Source organism: Sebastes fasciatus, chromosome 4, assembly GCF_043250625.1.
Source record: "Sebastes fasciatus isolate fSebFas1 chromosome 4, fSebFas1.pri, whole genome shotgun sequence".
NCBI classification, from domain to species: domain Eukaryota; kingdom Metazoa; phylum Chordata; class Actinopteri; order Perciformes; family Sebastidae; genus Sebastes; species Sebastes fasciatus.
The window spans coordinates 3063353-3081770 of NC_133798.1; the positions used below are offsets into that span (position 1 = coordinate 3063353).

At 43.0% G+C, this 18418-nt stretch overlaps 1 protein-coding gene across 2 annotated transcripts in view; it reads left to right on the forward strand.

The window, feature by feature from the left end:
* The first annotated feature begins 148 nt into the window (after positions 1 to 148).
* LOC141765506 (aminopeptidase N-like) overlaps positions 149 to 18418 on the forward strand; it is a 48734-nt gene continuing 30464 nt past the window's right edge. The window contains exons 1-6 of one of the 2 annotated variants that reach the window (XM_074631522.1): positions 149 to 454; positions 2521 to 2618; positions 9313 to 9429; positions 10682 to 10868; positions 10971 to 11113; positions 17954 to 18090. In XM_074631522.1, coding sequence (XP_074487623.1) covers positions 318 to 454; positions 2521 to 2618; positions 9313 to 9429; positions 10682 to 10868; positions 10971 to 11113; positions 17954 to 18090 — 819 coding nt within the window. In that variant the 5' untranslated portion in view covers positions 149 to 317. Of the gene's footprint in view, positions 455 to 2151; positions 2375 to 2520; positions 2619 to 9312; positions 9430 to 10681; positions 10869 to 10970; positions 11114 to 17953; positions 18091 to 18418 lie in introns of those variants that run through there. The other variant, XM_074631524.1, reaches the window with a different exon arrangement.

Below are 18418 nucleotides of genomic sequence, written 5' to 3' on the forward strand. Positions count from 1 at the left end.
ATGAGCAGATGCTTATCAGCAGTTTCCACTTCCACCATTCCCATGAGAGCTGTTGGGTCCTAATATGTCATCCATTGTTTTTTCAAATGGTGAGAGGACTCGATGGGGGGGGGTTGGTCAGCAGTTAAATGCTGGCTTATCTTCTGTTTTTCATTCTGTATTTGATCTGAGACTCAGCGAACCAGACACACTTAGTTCTAATCCGCTCTTATACCCGTTCCATTGCAGCAGTAATTTAAATACCAAGAAGAAGTCGTTTTAGTCACCTGCTGTCAGTTTAGAGCTATTTCTGGGACTTCTGTGCTGTATTTTAGGCCATGGCGAAAAGCTGCAGAGTCAGCAGGTTCTGCATTCTGTGCGTTGTCTTAGCCCTTGTCTCCGTGGGAACCATTGTCACGTTGTGGACTATGGCCCTGATGGGATTAGGTGATGATGGCACAGCTCCTTGGGACAGGTAGGACTTTGGTTCACCAAAAGGTCTGACACTTCTGTGACCTCAAAGGATGTTAATATATAATATAAAATTTGCTGAAAGTTACAGGTAAACGTGCAGACAGCTACACAGATCCAATGTGCCACACAGGATGGTGAAACATGGTGTGAAATGAATGAGAAATAAACTTAAATACAGAGGTGGTTTATCTTGTTTGTCTATTGAAGGACAGATAATATGTACATCTTGCTTAGACTTGCAGTAATATTATATTTGTGCATACTATTGCACACTATTTACATGTATCTTACGTTATAATATAAGTAATGTGTAACTATACTAAAGGTCCCATATTGTAAAAAGTGAGATTTTCAGTTCTTTTATATTATAAATCAGGTTTAAGTGCTATAAATACTGTTAAACTATCAAAACGCTCAATATACGGAGAAATACACACAGCCTGTATTCAGAAATTGTGAGTTTGAAACAAGCAAACAAAACAAGATTTCTGTCCATTTGTGATGTCACAAATATACAATATTTAGACCATTGCCCGTTTTTAAACGTAAACATTCTAAATGTGTCCCAGATTGTTTCCTGTTGCAGTGTATGTAAATAACATCAGCTGACAGGAAGTAAACATGGACCCAAACTGTTGCCTAGCAACGCAATTCTGTTGCAATTCCACTGAAATGCACTTAAACAGAGTGTTTCAGACAGAGAGTAAATACAGGTATATTCAGGCAGACAGTTAAAAATAATGAAAAAGAAAGTGTTTTTTGAACATTGCAGCATGTAAACATGTTCTAGTAGAAACACAAAATACAAGTATGAACCTGAAAATGAGCACGATATTGGACCTTTAAGATGTTTTTGTATTGCTGTTATCACACAGGGTTATTCATGTTTATGGATCTTACATACCTTTGCCGAAGGATGGATCAGTTTAATCTACTAAATTGCACTAGGCCTAAAGTGTTGTTGATTTGATGGTGGACAACAAGCATTATAAATGAATGTAAACAGTAATATGGGGGAAGAGAATATTAAATACTTCAGTAAAACGGTCTCACTGTGGCCGCTTAGTGGGGCTGTTTGTGATGGGGAACACTTAACAGTTGTATATAGGTTTACTGATGTCAAAATAATGTTCTACTCTTATACATGGAAGAATTATATCAAGCACTTTCATTTCAGTAGAACATTTATTAAAATATTGAAATGTGCAGAGACTGCTCTCATCATTGGTCATTTGTTCAAAATCTAAAACAACCCATGGTCACACTGCGCCCTCCAATGGTTGTAGGAATTATGACTGTTGCTTGTCAGTTGTATGGGTGGAAATTGCATAACGTTGTTACAGCACAAAGCATGTGACTTGGATTTCACAGACTACAGTTTGCATCCCGTGCCCTACCAACAGTCAGTTATGACTTCTTTTAACCCTGACCACAACTGTTGTTTAGGTTGGAGGACTTTGTTTTTTTTAGTAGGGGATGATGATCGTAATTTTGTAAATGTGAATGAAGACCTACAGCTGGGGCTTGGCAATATATCAATATTTATTCTTTATCAAATATTACTATATTCATACTGTGGGATTTTTTAAAACGTGAATCACAAAACATTTTGAATGCAGTCCAATGTAATACTAGAAGTGCACTTGGAGAGCGCAGACCTCCGCTAAGGCAGGTTTCATGTACGTCGCTCATTAGTTACACTCCACAGGTCTTAAAGCCTGTGGTGTTAATGCACAAGCTGAGCGGAGTTATTAAAAAAACTTCCCGAAGCCAGATCATGATCCAGATCGACACCAAAATCGAATGGATTGTTCATTGTTCATGTCAGACTTTTGGAGTAATCCTCTAAACGGACAAACAAACCAAAAACCAACGCCGGTGAAAATATAACCTCCTTCCTAGGCCTTTGGCCTTGGCGGAGGTAATAATATGAGAATCTCCATATGTGTGATAATGTTGACAGTGGATTACAATGTGATCTGCTTCTCATCTTCTCCGTTTCACTCAGTGCTACTTTAGAGATTGGATTGTATTCAGCTGAGTGATTTTAGTGTTTGTTCCCCACAGCTATCGTCTCTCCACTGCTTTGGTCCCTGACTACTACAACATCACCCTGTGGCCTCGTCTCAGCCCTGACCCAAACACTGGCCTCTACATTTTTACAGGTGATTAATGGTGCTCCTTCTTTACAGGAATTCTTGTGGCTGCGTTGCTTTCAAATCTAGTGAGGTCGCTGTTGGTGGAGAAACTTGTTACTGGAATATTGATCTCTTTTACAATGGATCAAGAAGCAGTCATTCACAAGTGATAAGATAAGATATAAAGATAAGATATACTTTATTGTCCCACAGGGAAATTTGTCTTGGGCTCCAGGCCACTGCATCACACAACATACCAAAGTCACAATGTACATACACACATAAAACATGGATCATACATACACTCATGCATGAACGTGCTTAAATTCACATGTTGAGTGTGAGAAAGTAGTTCTTTAAAATAATAAAAAGTAATGAAAGGCGATTGTCTCTGATACTAAAACCAGTAGTTCTTTAAAATAATAAAATGTAATAAAAGACAATAGTTTAAAATACTAAGACCAGGTATAATCATACCAGATAATAAGTAATCAATTTACAATATATTAGTTCTTTATGAAATCATATCATAAAACTAGACCTACTTGTCGCTGTTTAATATTTTGATGGACGACGGAATGAATGAATTTTTTAAAACGATTTAGCCGGCACATTGGCATTCTGAACCGTCTACCTGAAGTCTAACTGAAGTCTAACTGAAGGCAGTACCTCGAATTCTGGGTGCAGAATGTGTGTCGGATTGTTCAGAATCTTCTGGGCTTCCCTGAGCACAGAGGTTTCATAAAGGCTGAAGATAGTGATGTTCTTTTCTCCCTATGATCTTCATGGCTGTTTGAGTAAGGCGTGTGAGCTTGGACTTTAACTGTGCGGACAGGTTACACTCTCTAAAAATGTTTGATAAAAAAGAATCATTAATTTACTATTGACACCATATAGTCTAAGCTTTCTCAAAAAATACATCCTCTGTGGGAAATAATTGACATCCTCTCAAGTGAGTGGTTGGTGTTGGCACACTGCAGGTTGCCAGGTCCAGAAAATGTGTCCAGCCTCTGCTGCACAATCCAAGGGAGCCAGTGTTTCCCATTAGATGTTTATTTTTCCAATGGAACATGTTTCTGGGGTGTACTGTCTATATGCTATGATGAAAGGGTATCCACTCCTAATATGACAAGCAAAATTTGAACATATCCCATGACAGAACCTCCCTTCCCACCATCATTTTCTCTGTCACAAGTCAATCTCAACTAGTCAGTCAGTCTAATATTAATCCTTCAAGCCATTTAATCAGTGGGGTGTGTCAGTTGTCCTGGCAGCACCCAACCAATCTCTTTGGCACCACGAATGAGATCAGCTGTCAACCAATAGCCCACCCAGATACAAAGGCTTTTCATCGTCACTACTACATTATTGATTTATCACTGTAGCCCTGCAGCTACGCACAAACTGCCAGTGAAAATGTACAATGCACTATCCTGATCAAAACTTGCAATTTAATAAGATGTATTTTGACTAATAATAATAATAATATATTAGATTTATATAGCGCTTTTTAAGGATCTCAAAGACGCTTTAACATAGTCGGGGGGAAAACGGTGTGAGACAGACAGGAGACGAACGACAAAAAGCGACATACACAGGCACAATCACATACATACACACGGACTGATGGGTAGGGGGAGGGAGGGGGCTATGGGTAAGCAGATGAGAAAAGATGTGTTTTGAGGCGGGACTGGAATATGGTGAGGGAATCGGAGTCTCTGATGAGATTGGGGAGTGAGTTCCAGAGCTTGGGAGCTGCCCTGGAGAATGCTCTGTCCCCAAAGCTGCGGAGTTTGGACTTGGGGGTGGAGAGTAAACCAGCTGAGGTGGATCTGAGGGACCGTTGAGGTTGGTAGGGGGAGAGGAGTTCAGAGAGATAGGGGGGTGCAAGTTGGTGGAGGGCTTTGTAGGTGAGGGTCAGGATTTTGTAGGAGATCCGGTGGGAGACGGGGAGCCAGTGAAGGTCTTTCAGGACTGGGGTGATATGATGCCATGATTTGGTGTGGGTGAGGAGTCGGGCAGCTGCATTCTGGACCAGTTGTAGTTTATTTATGGAGGTGTTGCTGATGCCATAGAGGAGTGAGTTGCAAGACTAGGGGTGGAACGGTTAATAAAATCCACGGTTCGGTTCAAATCACGGTTTTGGGGTCACGGTTTTCGGTTTGGTTCGGTACATTTATGGTACAGCAAGGTCCATAAAGGTCCAAGGTCCAAGATCCAGGTCTGTGGCTCTGTGCAGATAGTCCTGAAGATTATGGTCTGTGTATCTGCCTTCCAGGTTTTTAGCGATGGCTGCCTTTACATCACAGAGAGGTGACGTTCCACGTCCCCAGAGGCAGCCTCTACCGCCCGGGTCTGGTCCGTCGAGGTCCCTGGCCTTCCCTGCCACACGGGTGTGGCAGGGCACCCGACCCCAGCGCTTCCTCCCGCAGGTGTTGAGCCTACAGGATAGAGAGGAGGGAGAGAGGGGTTCCACGTCGCTTCTTCGGCGTGTCCCCGGCAGGGCCGGCCACCAGACGCTCACTGACGGGCCCTCCGTCTGGGCCTGGCTCCAGACGGAGGGTCAGGGCTTCCTCCGGGCCGGGTAACTCCTCTTCTGCCTCGTTTAATCATAGGAGTTTTATGAACCATTCTTAGTCTGGCCCCTCGCCTGAGACCAATTTGCCATGGGAGACCCTACCAGGAGCACCAGGCTCCAGACAACACAGCCCTCAGGGTCATAGGGACACACAAACCTCTCCACCACGTTAAGGTGATTGTTCCCGGAGAGGCGTTGAAAGGAGCCAGCTGAGGTGGTTCGGGCATCTAGTAAGGATGCCCCCTGGGCGCCTCCCTAGAGAGGTGTTCCAGGCACGACCAGCTAGGAAGAGGCCACGGGGAAGACCCAGGACTAGGTCAGTCAGAGCTGGTTAATGTGGCCCGGGAACGGGAAGTTTGGGGTCCCCTGCTGGAGCTGTTGCCCCCACGACCCGACCCCGGATAAGTGGTTGAAGATGAGTGAGTGAGTGCCTTTACATCTTTGATGGTGGAGCTGTCTTCATCAGGTGCCATGGATTTCAGTATCATTTCCTGCAGAGGGATGATCATTGACACAGAGGGGGATGTCTCTGTGCTCAAGAGGGTCGTCACAGTCTTCAGAGGTTTGAGAATCTTAAGGAGGTCCTCTGCCAGTTTTACCTCACCGTCAGTCAAGTCGGCAAAGTCCTTGGCATTCTTCTTGACATTCTTGTCCATCAGGGCCGAATAAGATGGTAGCCTGCTGTTCAACACAACGCTCCAACATAGATCATAGATGGTGTTCCAACGCGTTGTTACTATCATGTTGTAGTTTGTAAACTGGCAATTCCAGCATCTCCTGCTTGGTTTTCAGGGCATGAGCGTCTGTTGTGCTGCGATGGAAAAAGGTTACCACCTTCCTCACCCTCCCTCAGGAGACGGGATACTTGGTTTAGTGAAACCGCATTCTTGGCTGCAAGATTAACAGCATATGCAAAGCACCCAATTTGTGGCCCCGGTCCAGCTGTTTCATTGACTGCATTCACAATGTTTCTCGCATTGTCTGTGGTGACGGGGATTGTGCTGTTGTCCCTCTCCAGTTTCCAATCGTTCCCTGTTTGTGTTAGTGCTTTAGAGAGATGCTCACTTGTGTGTCTCTCATAAAGGGGGCGCGTCTGCAAAACATCATTTTTTATTTCCCATTCTGAAGTGATGTGGTGGGCAGCCAGTCACAGTTCAGTAACTTTCAGTAGCCCTGGGTGTCCATCCGTCTGTAGTAAGAGCTATGCAAGCTGTGTTGGACAATTCTTTCACAATTCCTAGTCGTGTCTGTTCATAAAGTTCGGGAATTACTGTCGATCAGAAGAGGAGTCGAGCGATTCCGCAGGTTGCTGGGGATGAACACATGGCTTTCAACAGCGTGCAAATCCCACTCAGTGTATTTTATTGACAATTTTAACTTTTTTTGGGACCGCAGACATCTCTTCAGGGCAGATGGACTCTCCCTAAACAAGTCAGGAGTAAAATTGTTCAACTCCAACCCATTCTACTTCCTGCGTCACTCATCTGTTCCCTCTGCCAAGGACGCGAGACAAGAGGATTCACCACTGGAGGAAGACACAACACAATGTGCCAGGGAACCTCAAAGAGAACCATTTCACCCCCCACCCCAGGCCAGCCCTGGGATACAGCAGAGACAAGAGGAGGCGTCCTCCTCCTCGCTTGTCACCCTTTCTCCCTCCTCCCACCTCTTGGAGTTCACTGACCAAGTGAAGGAGCTGGTCAATGCTGGAACTAAACTAACTCCCCGCCCTACACCCATTTTCTCTCCCATAATCCCCCCTCGGCATCCACCTCCAACAACTTTGGCACCATCTCCACAAACACGACACCCACCACCTCCTTCCCCTCCACGATGGAATCAGCCTCTGTCTCCGCAGCCTGATAAGGATGTTCCTTTACAAAATGTTGCAAGCACAAATAGATATGTGCTGGGTCCAGGCTTCAAGGCCAATGATACACGTGACTGTTTCCAGGACAAGCTGGGGCCCTTAGTGATAAGAGCTTCTTCTATCTTAGTTTTAAGAAGAACATGACATTCCCCCACATATTCACAAATTACTTCGACTGTATTTATGTCTCCTTTAAAGTCAGTAAGAAACACACATATACAGGAAAACAGTTTAACAGGATGTGAAATAGATGCATTACTCTGCATTAATGCACTTTATGTATCTTCAGATCAATTAACAACATAACAAAACAAACCTCTTTTGTGTGTCTCACAGCATTTCTATTGTACTGTTTAAGTTACTTTACTCCTTAGCAACAGGCCCGCTAGCCTAGCATGAACATTTACTTTACTGACAACCCACTAAACTCTACACACCACACGTTATCTCCAAGGATTCACAACACTCTTATCCCTTATACTCGGGTACAGGCATGGGATTTTGAGGACTATTAACCCACCTGTATGTAGAAACAAAGAGGCGGAAAACTTTAGCTTGCGTTCAGCTCAGCTGCAGGATTTATTCTGCAGAGCTTGTCTCTGAAGGGTTTTAAGCTTCCTCCCAGCGCTATGCGCCACTTAGTGACCTGTTTGAGTGTTGCACTACAATGTAACAAGTGGAGTACAATGAAATTGGCATTAAATCACATAGTCCCATAATGAATTGTACTATAGGCCCCAATGACATTTTAACGTCTTTTTTTAATGCCATTTCTTTTTAAATTCCTGTATATACATTTTTAACCCTTTACACGGCCTCCCCCAGTAACTCTCGGCACATGTCCACAGCACTTGGCAAAATAACTTCCTCTGCAAATGTAAGGGCTTTCTTGCTACGAGCTACGTGAGCGGCAACCATATAGCTAGCTTTCAAAGTGGCTTTTGACTGAGGTGTTACTGTTGTGATGACTTTCTGTTGTGCCTGAAGCCTGTCCCTTTTCCTTAGGAAATATTCTTTTGGCTTCCCAACACATCCTGGGTGCTTTGTGTTTAAGTGTCTCTGGAGCTTCGATGGTTTGTACGCCTCATTTGACAAGATTTTACCACATTCAACACACTGTGCTTTGGGCTCAGCATCACTGCCTGCCATTATGAATCCAAATTTAATGTATATATTCAGTCATATTTTCTCACCGCACACTTTGGGGCTTTAACTGGCGCAGGGTTGTCTCCCACAACACTTTTACGTTTCAAAACCGATCCATTTTGTGTCACTGCATCTGAGGAAACCTTAGCTGGCTAACAGTGGCAAACATGTTTGTCCCTACCCGATGATGTTTGGGGTTTTACCCAAGGGCTCGGTCACACTTCATCAACGTGTCATATCTTTGGGGTAAAACACATGCGCAGTAAAATCTGGTCTGCGCTCACCGAAATTGAGCCAATCGCAACGCATGACCGCAGCTCCATTTACACTGCGCGGGTGTCCTACCCCATACAAGACCTGTGTCCGCCAATGTCTCAGCCTCCTTCAATAGGCCTTGGTTTTACAGCAGCTTTCATCCTACCTCCTTCAGGTTTTACTCGTCCACTCTGCTAAATAATAATAAAAAATGAATCTAGTACCACTGCCTCCATGGCCCACTAAATGGCGCTCTGAGGCCCACCAGTGGGCAACAGGCTAACCTGCAAAATAAACAGTTAAACAACATAAAAATGGCCAAACTTACAGCTTCCAGGTTTGAAGTTGGGTCACAGACAGATGGTATCTTTCATTTTGATGTGAATCCTGTGTTATGACCCTCGTTGAGAAAGAATTTTCCAGTTGATGTTGGGACATTTCAATCAAAAATCCCACAAAATTTTAAAGAAGGAAAGTGAATCCACTGGGTCTTCACATCTTCAGATGATGGGAGTACATGAAGGCTTTTCTGTTGGTTCTTGCAGCCAACATCAGAACAAGTAGCGTGCTTTGCTCATTTGCTCCGGTCAGTAATAGTAAGATAATCCCAATGGCGGAGATTCAGCAGGTGATGGTTGCCAAGCTGAAGGTGGCTCTACGGCACAGCAACGTGCACATAGGACGTCATATCCAGCATCAAATCTGAGGAGCTCTTTGTTACACGTTTTCTGTTAGATGGAGCAGAAGAAAAAAAAAAGGATGGTCTTTTCTTACACTTTGGGGGTCTGTAGACACACCGGGGCCACATTTGTGTTGGAAAGCCATGAAAAGGCGAATTTGTGATGTCTTTGCTATCTCCATACATTCACCAGGCCGGTCCACTGTGGAGTTTGAGTGTGTGAACGAAACAAATCTGATCCTGATCCACTCCAACAAACTCAACTACACCAAGCTGGACAGCACACACAAGGCCAGGCTTATCGCTTCAGGTACAGTACACACACACACACACACGCACGCACGCACACGCACACACACACACACACACACACACACACTAGGGATGGAAACATTTTCTTAACCGATAACCGACCCTCGTTAACCGATTATTGACCGTTAACCGACAAGATTCGTGCCTCGCATGCAGCGGTGTACCAGCTGCAGGAGCACAACAGATATTGGTTGACGGGAGTCTCCAGTTCATCGTCCGGGAGCGTTAACTTAGCAGCTACGATGCTGCGTGTAGTGTCACAGACATGCAGCCACTTTCCCAGTAAAAGTCTCCACCGCACATTTAGTTTAGTTTAGCATGTTGTCAGCTGTGTGTCTGCCCGGCGGAACTACAGTGTGTGTATTTGTTCTACGTTAGCAGCTCTAGCATTGCCGGAGGCTTCGTGCTCGCCGCCGCCGCACACGTAGTCTGCGTAACTTTAGCGAGTTTCCAACAGACCGTGTGTGTGTGTGTTGGTGGTGAGTGTGAGGTTGTTGGTGGTGTTCTAGCTGTGATCGTAGGTGTAGCAGTGTGTGGACAGTTTATTTGTCGGTGAATAAATGCTACTAAACTACAACTCCTCCGCTCCGCTCAAGCGAGCCAGAGACCGGAGCCGACTTCCTGTATCCTGCAACTCTGGCTCCGCCTCTTAAGGTGGTCTGTTAAGGTGGACCAGCTTTTCTCCTTTATGAGACGAGCCGCTCCTCTGAGCCGCTCAGCTTTTTAATTATTTTTTTAACCGATAGCGTTAATCGGTTAAAATGCTTAATGTCGGTTAACGGTTAAACGGTTAATTATTGACATCGCTAACACACACAGACACACACACACACACACACAGGGAGAAATATTCATGTACGTAGTCAAGAAGCTCCTCAGTGGCAAGGCGCCAGGTGTGGATGAGATTCACCCTGAGATGCTAAAGGCTGTAGACATTGTTGGGCTGTCTTGGCTGACATGCCTCTTCAGTGTGGCGTAGAGGTCAGGGACACATCCAAAGGTGCATCCCTGCTGCATGAAGCAAGCTGCCAGTTCACAGCAGTTAATAGTGAATCTGTGATGACTACAGCTTTAAACATGTTGCTAGTAATGAATGTGCAGGACATACTCAAACAGAGTAAAAGAAAAATAAGATTTTTTTTGTTATTATTAATAACACTTTTATTGAATACCATTATATATTATTAATAATTCTACATTTTTTGGTGGGACTTGGAATAATATTCTCATGCTCACTATGTTTTCCCCAGGTGGTGGGTCTGCTCCCAGTATTAAGTCCTCCTGGCTGCAGCATGAGACCCAGTATCTGGTTATCCAGCTGAATAGTAAACTAACTGAAAAACACAGATATCAGCTGTACACTGAGTTCACTGGAGAACTAGCTGATGACTTGGCAGGCTTTTACAGGAGTGAATATGAAGAAGATGGAGTCCGAAAGTAAGTCCTCTATTCTGTGTCCCGCAACATCTGTATTTCATTTGTTTTGGTGAGGTAATCTCCAATCTCTACATTGTGTTCAGAATGTTGTCTCATTCTCAGGATTGTTGCCACCTCTCAGATGCATCCGACTCATGCCAGAAAGACCTTCCCTTGTTTCGATGAGCCCGCTATGAAAGCTTTTTTCTATATAACTCTCATCCACCCCCGTGAAACTGTAGCCCTGTCCAATGGCATGGAACGAGGTCAGTGTGGTCCACACGTATCAGAACAGAACTGTATTTGCATAAATCACTGTTAAAATGATCAATCAATTATTATCTTGCATGCAAACAGATATGCTGAGTTTTTTAAATTCCATACCCAGCCATGCTCATTTCAGGCCTCCAGAGGCCCCCCAGAGTCCCCCAAAGGCCCAGGTTTATACTGTGTTGGTTAGCTTTTGGTAATTTAATGATGTGCAAATCTTGTGGTGTATTGGCACCACTAAACTATGTCAACTGGCTCCTATGTTACTACCAAATCGTATCTGCCGTACTTGGAGAGGAGACCTGTATCAAAATCTAATTGCAAAATCTCAATTATTTCAAATTACGTTAGTTTTACTGTAAGTCCTCCAAATTAAACAACACAATATATGTATATGCACATGTATGTATATTCAGTATATAGACAGTTGTTGGTCCATGCCCTCCAGCAACATAGTTATCAATGCACAGTAAAATGGGGTGGGGGGGTGAGGGGGGATTTACGTCATTCACAGGGTGAACACCAACACAGAAAGTAGTCAGACAGCTTGCTTTGGTGAAGTGGTCCAAGCATTCAACTTGTGCACCCAGCTAAGCGTTTAAATGATCTAACTATTGAAGGACTATTAGAGTGTTTGTACTGGGAAGTTGATTCACCTAAAAAAAAATGATCCGCTGAGTTACAGATGTCTCTTTCCCAATGGAAGTCTATGGGAAAAAGTCTTTTTGGGCCGAATGGCATCACGTGACAGACATGAGAGTTGTAGTACTGCCGCTTGGCCACTACGAAAGTTGGGATCAACTACCGGCGCTCTTCTTGGGGTCTTGATACATACATGTAGCTACTGTTTTCCACGTTCACCCCACCCCCTGTACATGACGTAAATCAACAACATCCAAATGTGTTTTTGATGGAACTTGTGAATACTTTTAAATACATATATTTGTGGATTTCTATTACATTTATTTAAAACAAGACATATTTGTGGGCGCATCAGAAATGTATTTGTGAACCTTATTTTTTTGTGGATTTTTGTTTACATTTATATATAACGATAACTATTTTTGTGTGCATTGAAAAATATTTTTGTGGAGAGAGTCATTTATATATAAATCAAAAGATACATTTGTGAATCCTTCTGTGTGCCTTTGTTAATATTGAGACTGATCTGACCCCATACATAACTGGTTCAATTTCAGCTTTTTAGACACCAGCTGCGGTGACATGTCTAGAAATCTGGGAAACGGTCGCCGGCTTCACACAGCCCTGCAACGCTATTTGCAGATCCCAACATAGTTGGCTGTGGTTATTGCTATTAGTTTTGATAATTGCAAATTTGCCTTCTCAACAACAGTCATGGACAGGGTCCGATCTTCTGACGGCACCATGTCAAGCAGCTCTTCCTTAATTGTGCAGTCTTCTGACACAGACCGTATAACTATTGCCAACTTTGGCTTACCTTGCCAGGAAACTCCTGGCCCACGTTAGCGTGGAGTGAGGTGAAATGGTGCTTGATATTTGAAGCCCTTAACGTGCAACAGTGAAGTGTGCGGGTTTCCCATTCCATTGAGCAGAAAAAAATACAAATCCACCAATTCAGATAAAAATATCTTGAGTTTCATATTATATATCTTCATATTTGTGCTTAGCTTTACGCTTTCCTGACTCTGCCATGGACTGAACTGGCTCTTAAATGATAGTTGAGAGCAGCTTGGTGCATTCCCCTCTTGGCCAATCAGGGTGTAACGACGCCCTTTCTGTAGGGCTTAAAAGAGGAGGGAAACTGCACACCCAGTGTCATTCTGATCTCTCCTTCACTCAATGCAACATGTGTTATCAGCCAAACCAGAAACTCTGGTCTGTTTTAGGCCCTTTTGAGATTCTGTGCTCTTTGTGTTTTGTTTATTGAGAGTGTTGACTCTCCTAGTTGGGGAAACAAAATAAATACCAATCAATTGGGTTACCTGCACTAGGACGTTTAGGTGCTATTTGTGCAACGATCTGGCTTGCCTTACGATAGCCTACCTTTGTTTTCCCACCTTTGTTGATTGTCTGCCCCGCCCCGATTTGTTTCACCTGTGTTTAATCACCGTCTTGTATTTAAGCCTGTGTGTTCCCCTCTGTCTTCGTCTTTGTGTACGGTAGTCAGTAAAACCAGACAAGACGAAGGAGGAGTGAATTACAAAATAAAACAGGAAACACTGGAATGAGATAATATAAAAGAAACCAAACCCAACACAAACCAAAATCACATTAACATAACTAATAACAAGAGACAATCTTAACTTATAACAAAGGGAAAAAAGTTCAATGCTCTGGCACAGCAAGAACATGACAGTGTGGCAGCTGCCAATTCTCTGGTGCTTGCTGTTTCCCTTTTCCCTGGTGTTTTTTTGGTTGAGTTGCTGAGTGATTAGAGGGTTATTCAGTTCACCTGTTGCGCAGGGTGTGGGGACAGGCTCTTAAATGATAGTTGAGAGCAGCTTGGTGCATTCCCCTCTTGGCCAATCAGGGTGTAACGACGCCCTTTCTGCAGGGCTTAAAAGAGGAGGGAAACTGCACACCCAGGGTGCGTTCCAAAGCTCTTAATTTTCGTTTCCTCGCTCCTCGCTTGAACCGGAAGTTGTTCTGGTGCGCCATTTTGAAGAACGTTCCAAAGCCCTTATTTGTGCATCGAGGAGCGAGGATCGAGGAGGCTTGCCGGAGGAGCTATGAGCGAGGATACACCAGTGTATCCTGCACGGAAGTCTTTTGCCGACCGACACGCCCCCTTACTGGATATCAGTTACTGATTGGACGCTGCTGCCGATCAGACTGATCTGATAACTTTACCTCTCAGCATCACTGGAGTTTCATACCGGAGTGAAAACAGATCACATATTAAACGTTTTATAGTTTGTCTTCTGATTGACCATCTAGTTATAATCTGTGTTAACTGTAGCTCTGAGCAGCAGCAGAAGGACCTGCAGTAGCTCTGCTTCACACACCGTCAGTGAAGCAGCCTTACACTGAGAGGGGCTTATAACACCTGACAAACTGACTTAAAATAACTTTCCGCATTTGTTAGAATGATTTGTCTTTTCATGATCTGTTATTTCCCCCGTTAACTTTTATTAATGAAACTATTAAAGTCAGAGCGAAAAGGAGAGTCTGTCTGTCAGCAACAAACACCTTTTACATCATTTATCCTCATTTCCATTCAGTCACATGAGGCTGATGATTCCTGAACGTCGGGTTTGATATACATCATTTACATTTTCCCTTTAGCCTAATAAATAATGTCCAGTGTTCAAAAAACACCACAGTCATATTCTGGGTTATGAAATAATTAACTCACAATCAGAATATCAATAACTACAGACGCTAATAATGAATAAATAATGTAAAGTTATTGTGCCAGTAGAGATGGTTCCTGAGCCTCTAAGCAGTCCACAGTAGAAATACAGACTGCAGCTTGCACTTGTCTTTATTAGTATTAATACAGTTCAGACACAAACAGCTGTTAAAGCTGACTGACAGCTGATCCAGATGTGATCAGCTGCTGCTGTCATCAGAAACGGACGTCGCTTCACGTGACGCTTCAGAGGAAACGACCGTCCCATGTCGCTTAAGGCTGCATCCCAAAGCTCTTAATTTTCGTTTCCTCGCTCCTCGATCCTCGCTTGAACCGGAAGTTGTTCTGGTGCGCCATCTTGAAGACCGTCCCAAAGCTCTTATTTGTGCATCGAGGATCGAGGATCGAGGAGGCTTGCCGGAGGAGCTATGAGCGAGGATACACCAGTGTATCCTGCACGGAAGTCTTTTGCCGACCGACACGCCCCCTTATTGGATATCAGTCACTGATTGGACGCTGCTGCCGATCAGACTGATCTGATAACTTTACCTCTCAACATCACTGAGTTTTATACCGGAGTGAAAACAGATCACAGATTAAACGTTTTATAGTTTAGTTGTCTTCTGATTCACCATCTAGTTATAATCTGTGTTAACTGTAGCTCTGAGCAGCAGAAGGACCTGCAGTATCTCTCCTTCACACACCGTCAGTGAAGCAGCCTGTCAGTCAGAGGGGTTTATAAGACCTGACAAACTGACTTAAAATAACTTTCTGCATTTATTAGAATGATTTTTCTTTTCATGATCTGTTATTTCCCCCGTTAACTTTTATTAATGAAACTATTAAAGTCAGAGAGAAAAGGAGAGTCTGTCTGTCAGCAACAAACACCTTTTACATCATCATTTCCATTCAGTCACATGAGGCTGATGATTCCTGAACGTCGGGTTTGATATACATCATTTACATTTTCCCTTTAGCCTAATAAATAATGTACAGTGTTCAAAAAACACCATAGTCATATTCTGGGTTATGAAATAATTAACTCACAATCAGAATATCAATAACTACAGACGCTAATAATGAATAAATAATATAAAGTTATTGTGCCAGTAGAGATGTTTCCTGAGCCTCTAAGCAGTCCACAGTAGAAATACAGACTGCAGCTTGCACTTGTCTTTATTAGTATTACTATAATTCAGACACAAACAGCTGTTAAAGTTGACTGACAGCTGATCCAGCTGTGATCAGCTGCTGCTGTCATCAGAAACGGACGTCGCTTCACGTGACGCTTCAGAGGAAACGACCGTCCCATGTCGCTTAAATCGTATTTCCTCGTTTCCTCTCTCCTCGCATGGTTTCCTTGCGTCTCTCCATGCTTCCCTGGTGGGAGGGACTAAGACGCAAGGATGAGACGCAAGTGAGGGAAACAGGGATGCAATTAAGAGCTTTGGGATGCAGCCTAAATCGTATTTCCTCGTTTCCTCTCTCCTCGCATGGTTTCCTTGCGTCTCTCCATGCTTCCCTGGTGGGAGGGACTAAGACGCAAGGATGAGACGCAAGTGAGGGAAACAGGGATGCAATTAAGAGCTTTGGCATGCAGCCACAGTGTCATTCTGATCTCTCCTTCACTAAAGGCAACATGTGTTATCAGCCAAACCAGAACTTCTGGTCTGTTTTAGGCCCTTTTGAGATTCTGTGCTCTTTGTGTTTTGTTTATTGAGAGTGTTGACTATCCTAGTTGGGGAAACAAAATAAATACCAATCAATTGGGTTACCTACACTAGGACGTTTAGGTGCTATTTGTGCAAGGATCTGGCTTGCCTCACGATAGCCTAATGCCTGCAGGCTGTATTTTGTTATTCTATTCATTTGTTGATTTTCAATGAAACCCTTTATACCCATTTCTTTTAGTCTATTTTATTTGGGAAAACTTTAAAGGAGGGTAAAAGGAAAAATAAAAACAATATTTCAGTTTCCTTAATTGTTTGTTATTGTAGAGGCATTTGTTCATTATTATTATTATTAAGGAGGCATTTTATTTTATATTATGTGGATGGGAGCTGTTTTTCAGTCTTCTGACTGATCAACTACAGTCTGGGGAACTCAGTACTGCCACAGGCTACTGTAGAAGCAAAGTGTCTCAGACCTTGGGCCAAAGGTGTTTGGGAACCTTGATCAACTTTCTTCAAAAATCAATGTTCATGATGTCAAAAAAAGTCAACACAACATACTCAAATAACTCTGGTGACAGTCCAAATCTTATGCAAAAAACAGAGTTTTTGCTATTGGAACAGCTAACACAATCAAAACCCGAGCCTGGTCTGGAACAGACTGACTAGCGGGGTCTAGAGCACAGCCTTATATACAATTCTGAGGGGCTTGCCCCTCCTTCGAGAATATTCCATATTTGTGCTGATTATATTGGTGTAAGGTAATTTGAGGTCGTATCTCTAAATCACAAGGGATATGTCATGTTCTGGCTGTGCCAGAGCATTGAACTTTTTCCCCTTTGTTATAAGTTAAGATTGTCTCTTGTTATTAGTTATGTTAATGTGATTTTGGTTTGTGTTTGGTTTCTTTTATATTATCTCATTACAGTGTTTCCTGTTTTATTTTGTAATTCACTCCTCCTGTGTCTTGTCTGGTTTTACTTCCTACCTTTGTTTTCCCACCTTTGTTGATTGTCTGCCCCGCCCCGATTTTGTTTCACCTGTGTTTAATCACCGTCTTGTATTTAAGCCTGTGTGTTCCCCTCTGTCTTCGTCTTTGTGTACGGTAGGACTTATAACAAAGGGAAAAAAGTTCAATGCTCTGGCACAGCAAGAACATGACAGGATATTCATTCACTCCATCTGTCTCCGGTTTGTCCGGGGCTTTCCAGTGTCTGTTTTTCAAAAAAAGAATTGCCACCTGTTGTCTGTCCATTTGATTATCAGCTGTCATTCAGGTTAAACAAGGTACTGGGGGAGTTAGGGACTTTTCCAGTCTTAAGTTATGCATTAGCTCATTCAGACACCTCATGATGGTTCACAAACAACTTTAGGACAAAGCCAGGATCATGTAGGGACATTACTCAGGCTACAAAACATTATAAAGGTTACAGTGATTATATGCTTTTCAATAAGGTTATATGATCAATATTCTTTATCATTGTTTAACATATTTCCATATCGTTTTTAAGAGTTTTACTTCCACACTACTTGGCTACGTGCATGACCTGCCAGAGATTCCTTGGTAAATTCAAGATTCAAGGCACTTCGCTGTCATTGTAGGCATACAACGAAATTACGTTTGGTAACTTCCAGTGACCAGCAGCAAGAGAACAGGATAAAAACAAGACAGTTAGAAACAGGCAGGATAAAAACACGTAAACACAGTAAACATATACATTAACTTGTAATTCTCCTAATAAATCTCTTCCTTTTTTGTTACATCCCATTGCTATCAATATAAGAGAATTATTGTTTTGAGTCTGTTTAACTGTGTGTTTGTGTCTTTTCAGATATTGTTAACACCACTATTGATGGAGTAGCTGTGACACAGACCATGTTTGAGCCCACCTTAAAAATGTCCACCTATCTACTAGCCATTGTGATCTCTGACTACACATACCTCCAAGCCACACAAGGAGACACTCTGGTAACCCTCTATGACATTACTGATTCACAGCACAGCAGACGTCATGACTTGTCAAACAAGTGTACCTGATAACATTAGAAGTTTCTGCATTGCAGTGCAATATTTGCTGGAGCAGAGCTGTCATTTTTGTTATCAATCCCACGTGTGTTTCTTTGCTATGACTAGTCACAATGTGTGCTGTGAAAGAGGTCTATAAATCTGAACAAATAGAACAAAAAAGTTAGTAAGCTTATTAAGATTCAGGCTGGCATTTTGAGTACAACATGATAGACAGATGTCTGACAGAGAGTAAAGACAACCTTATGACCCTCACCAAGTAGCCTACACA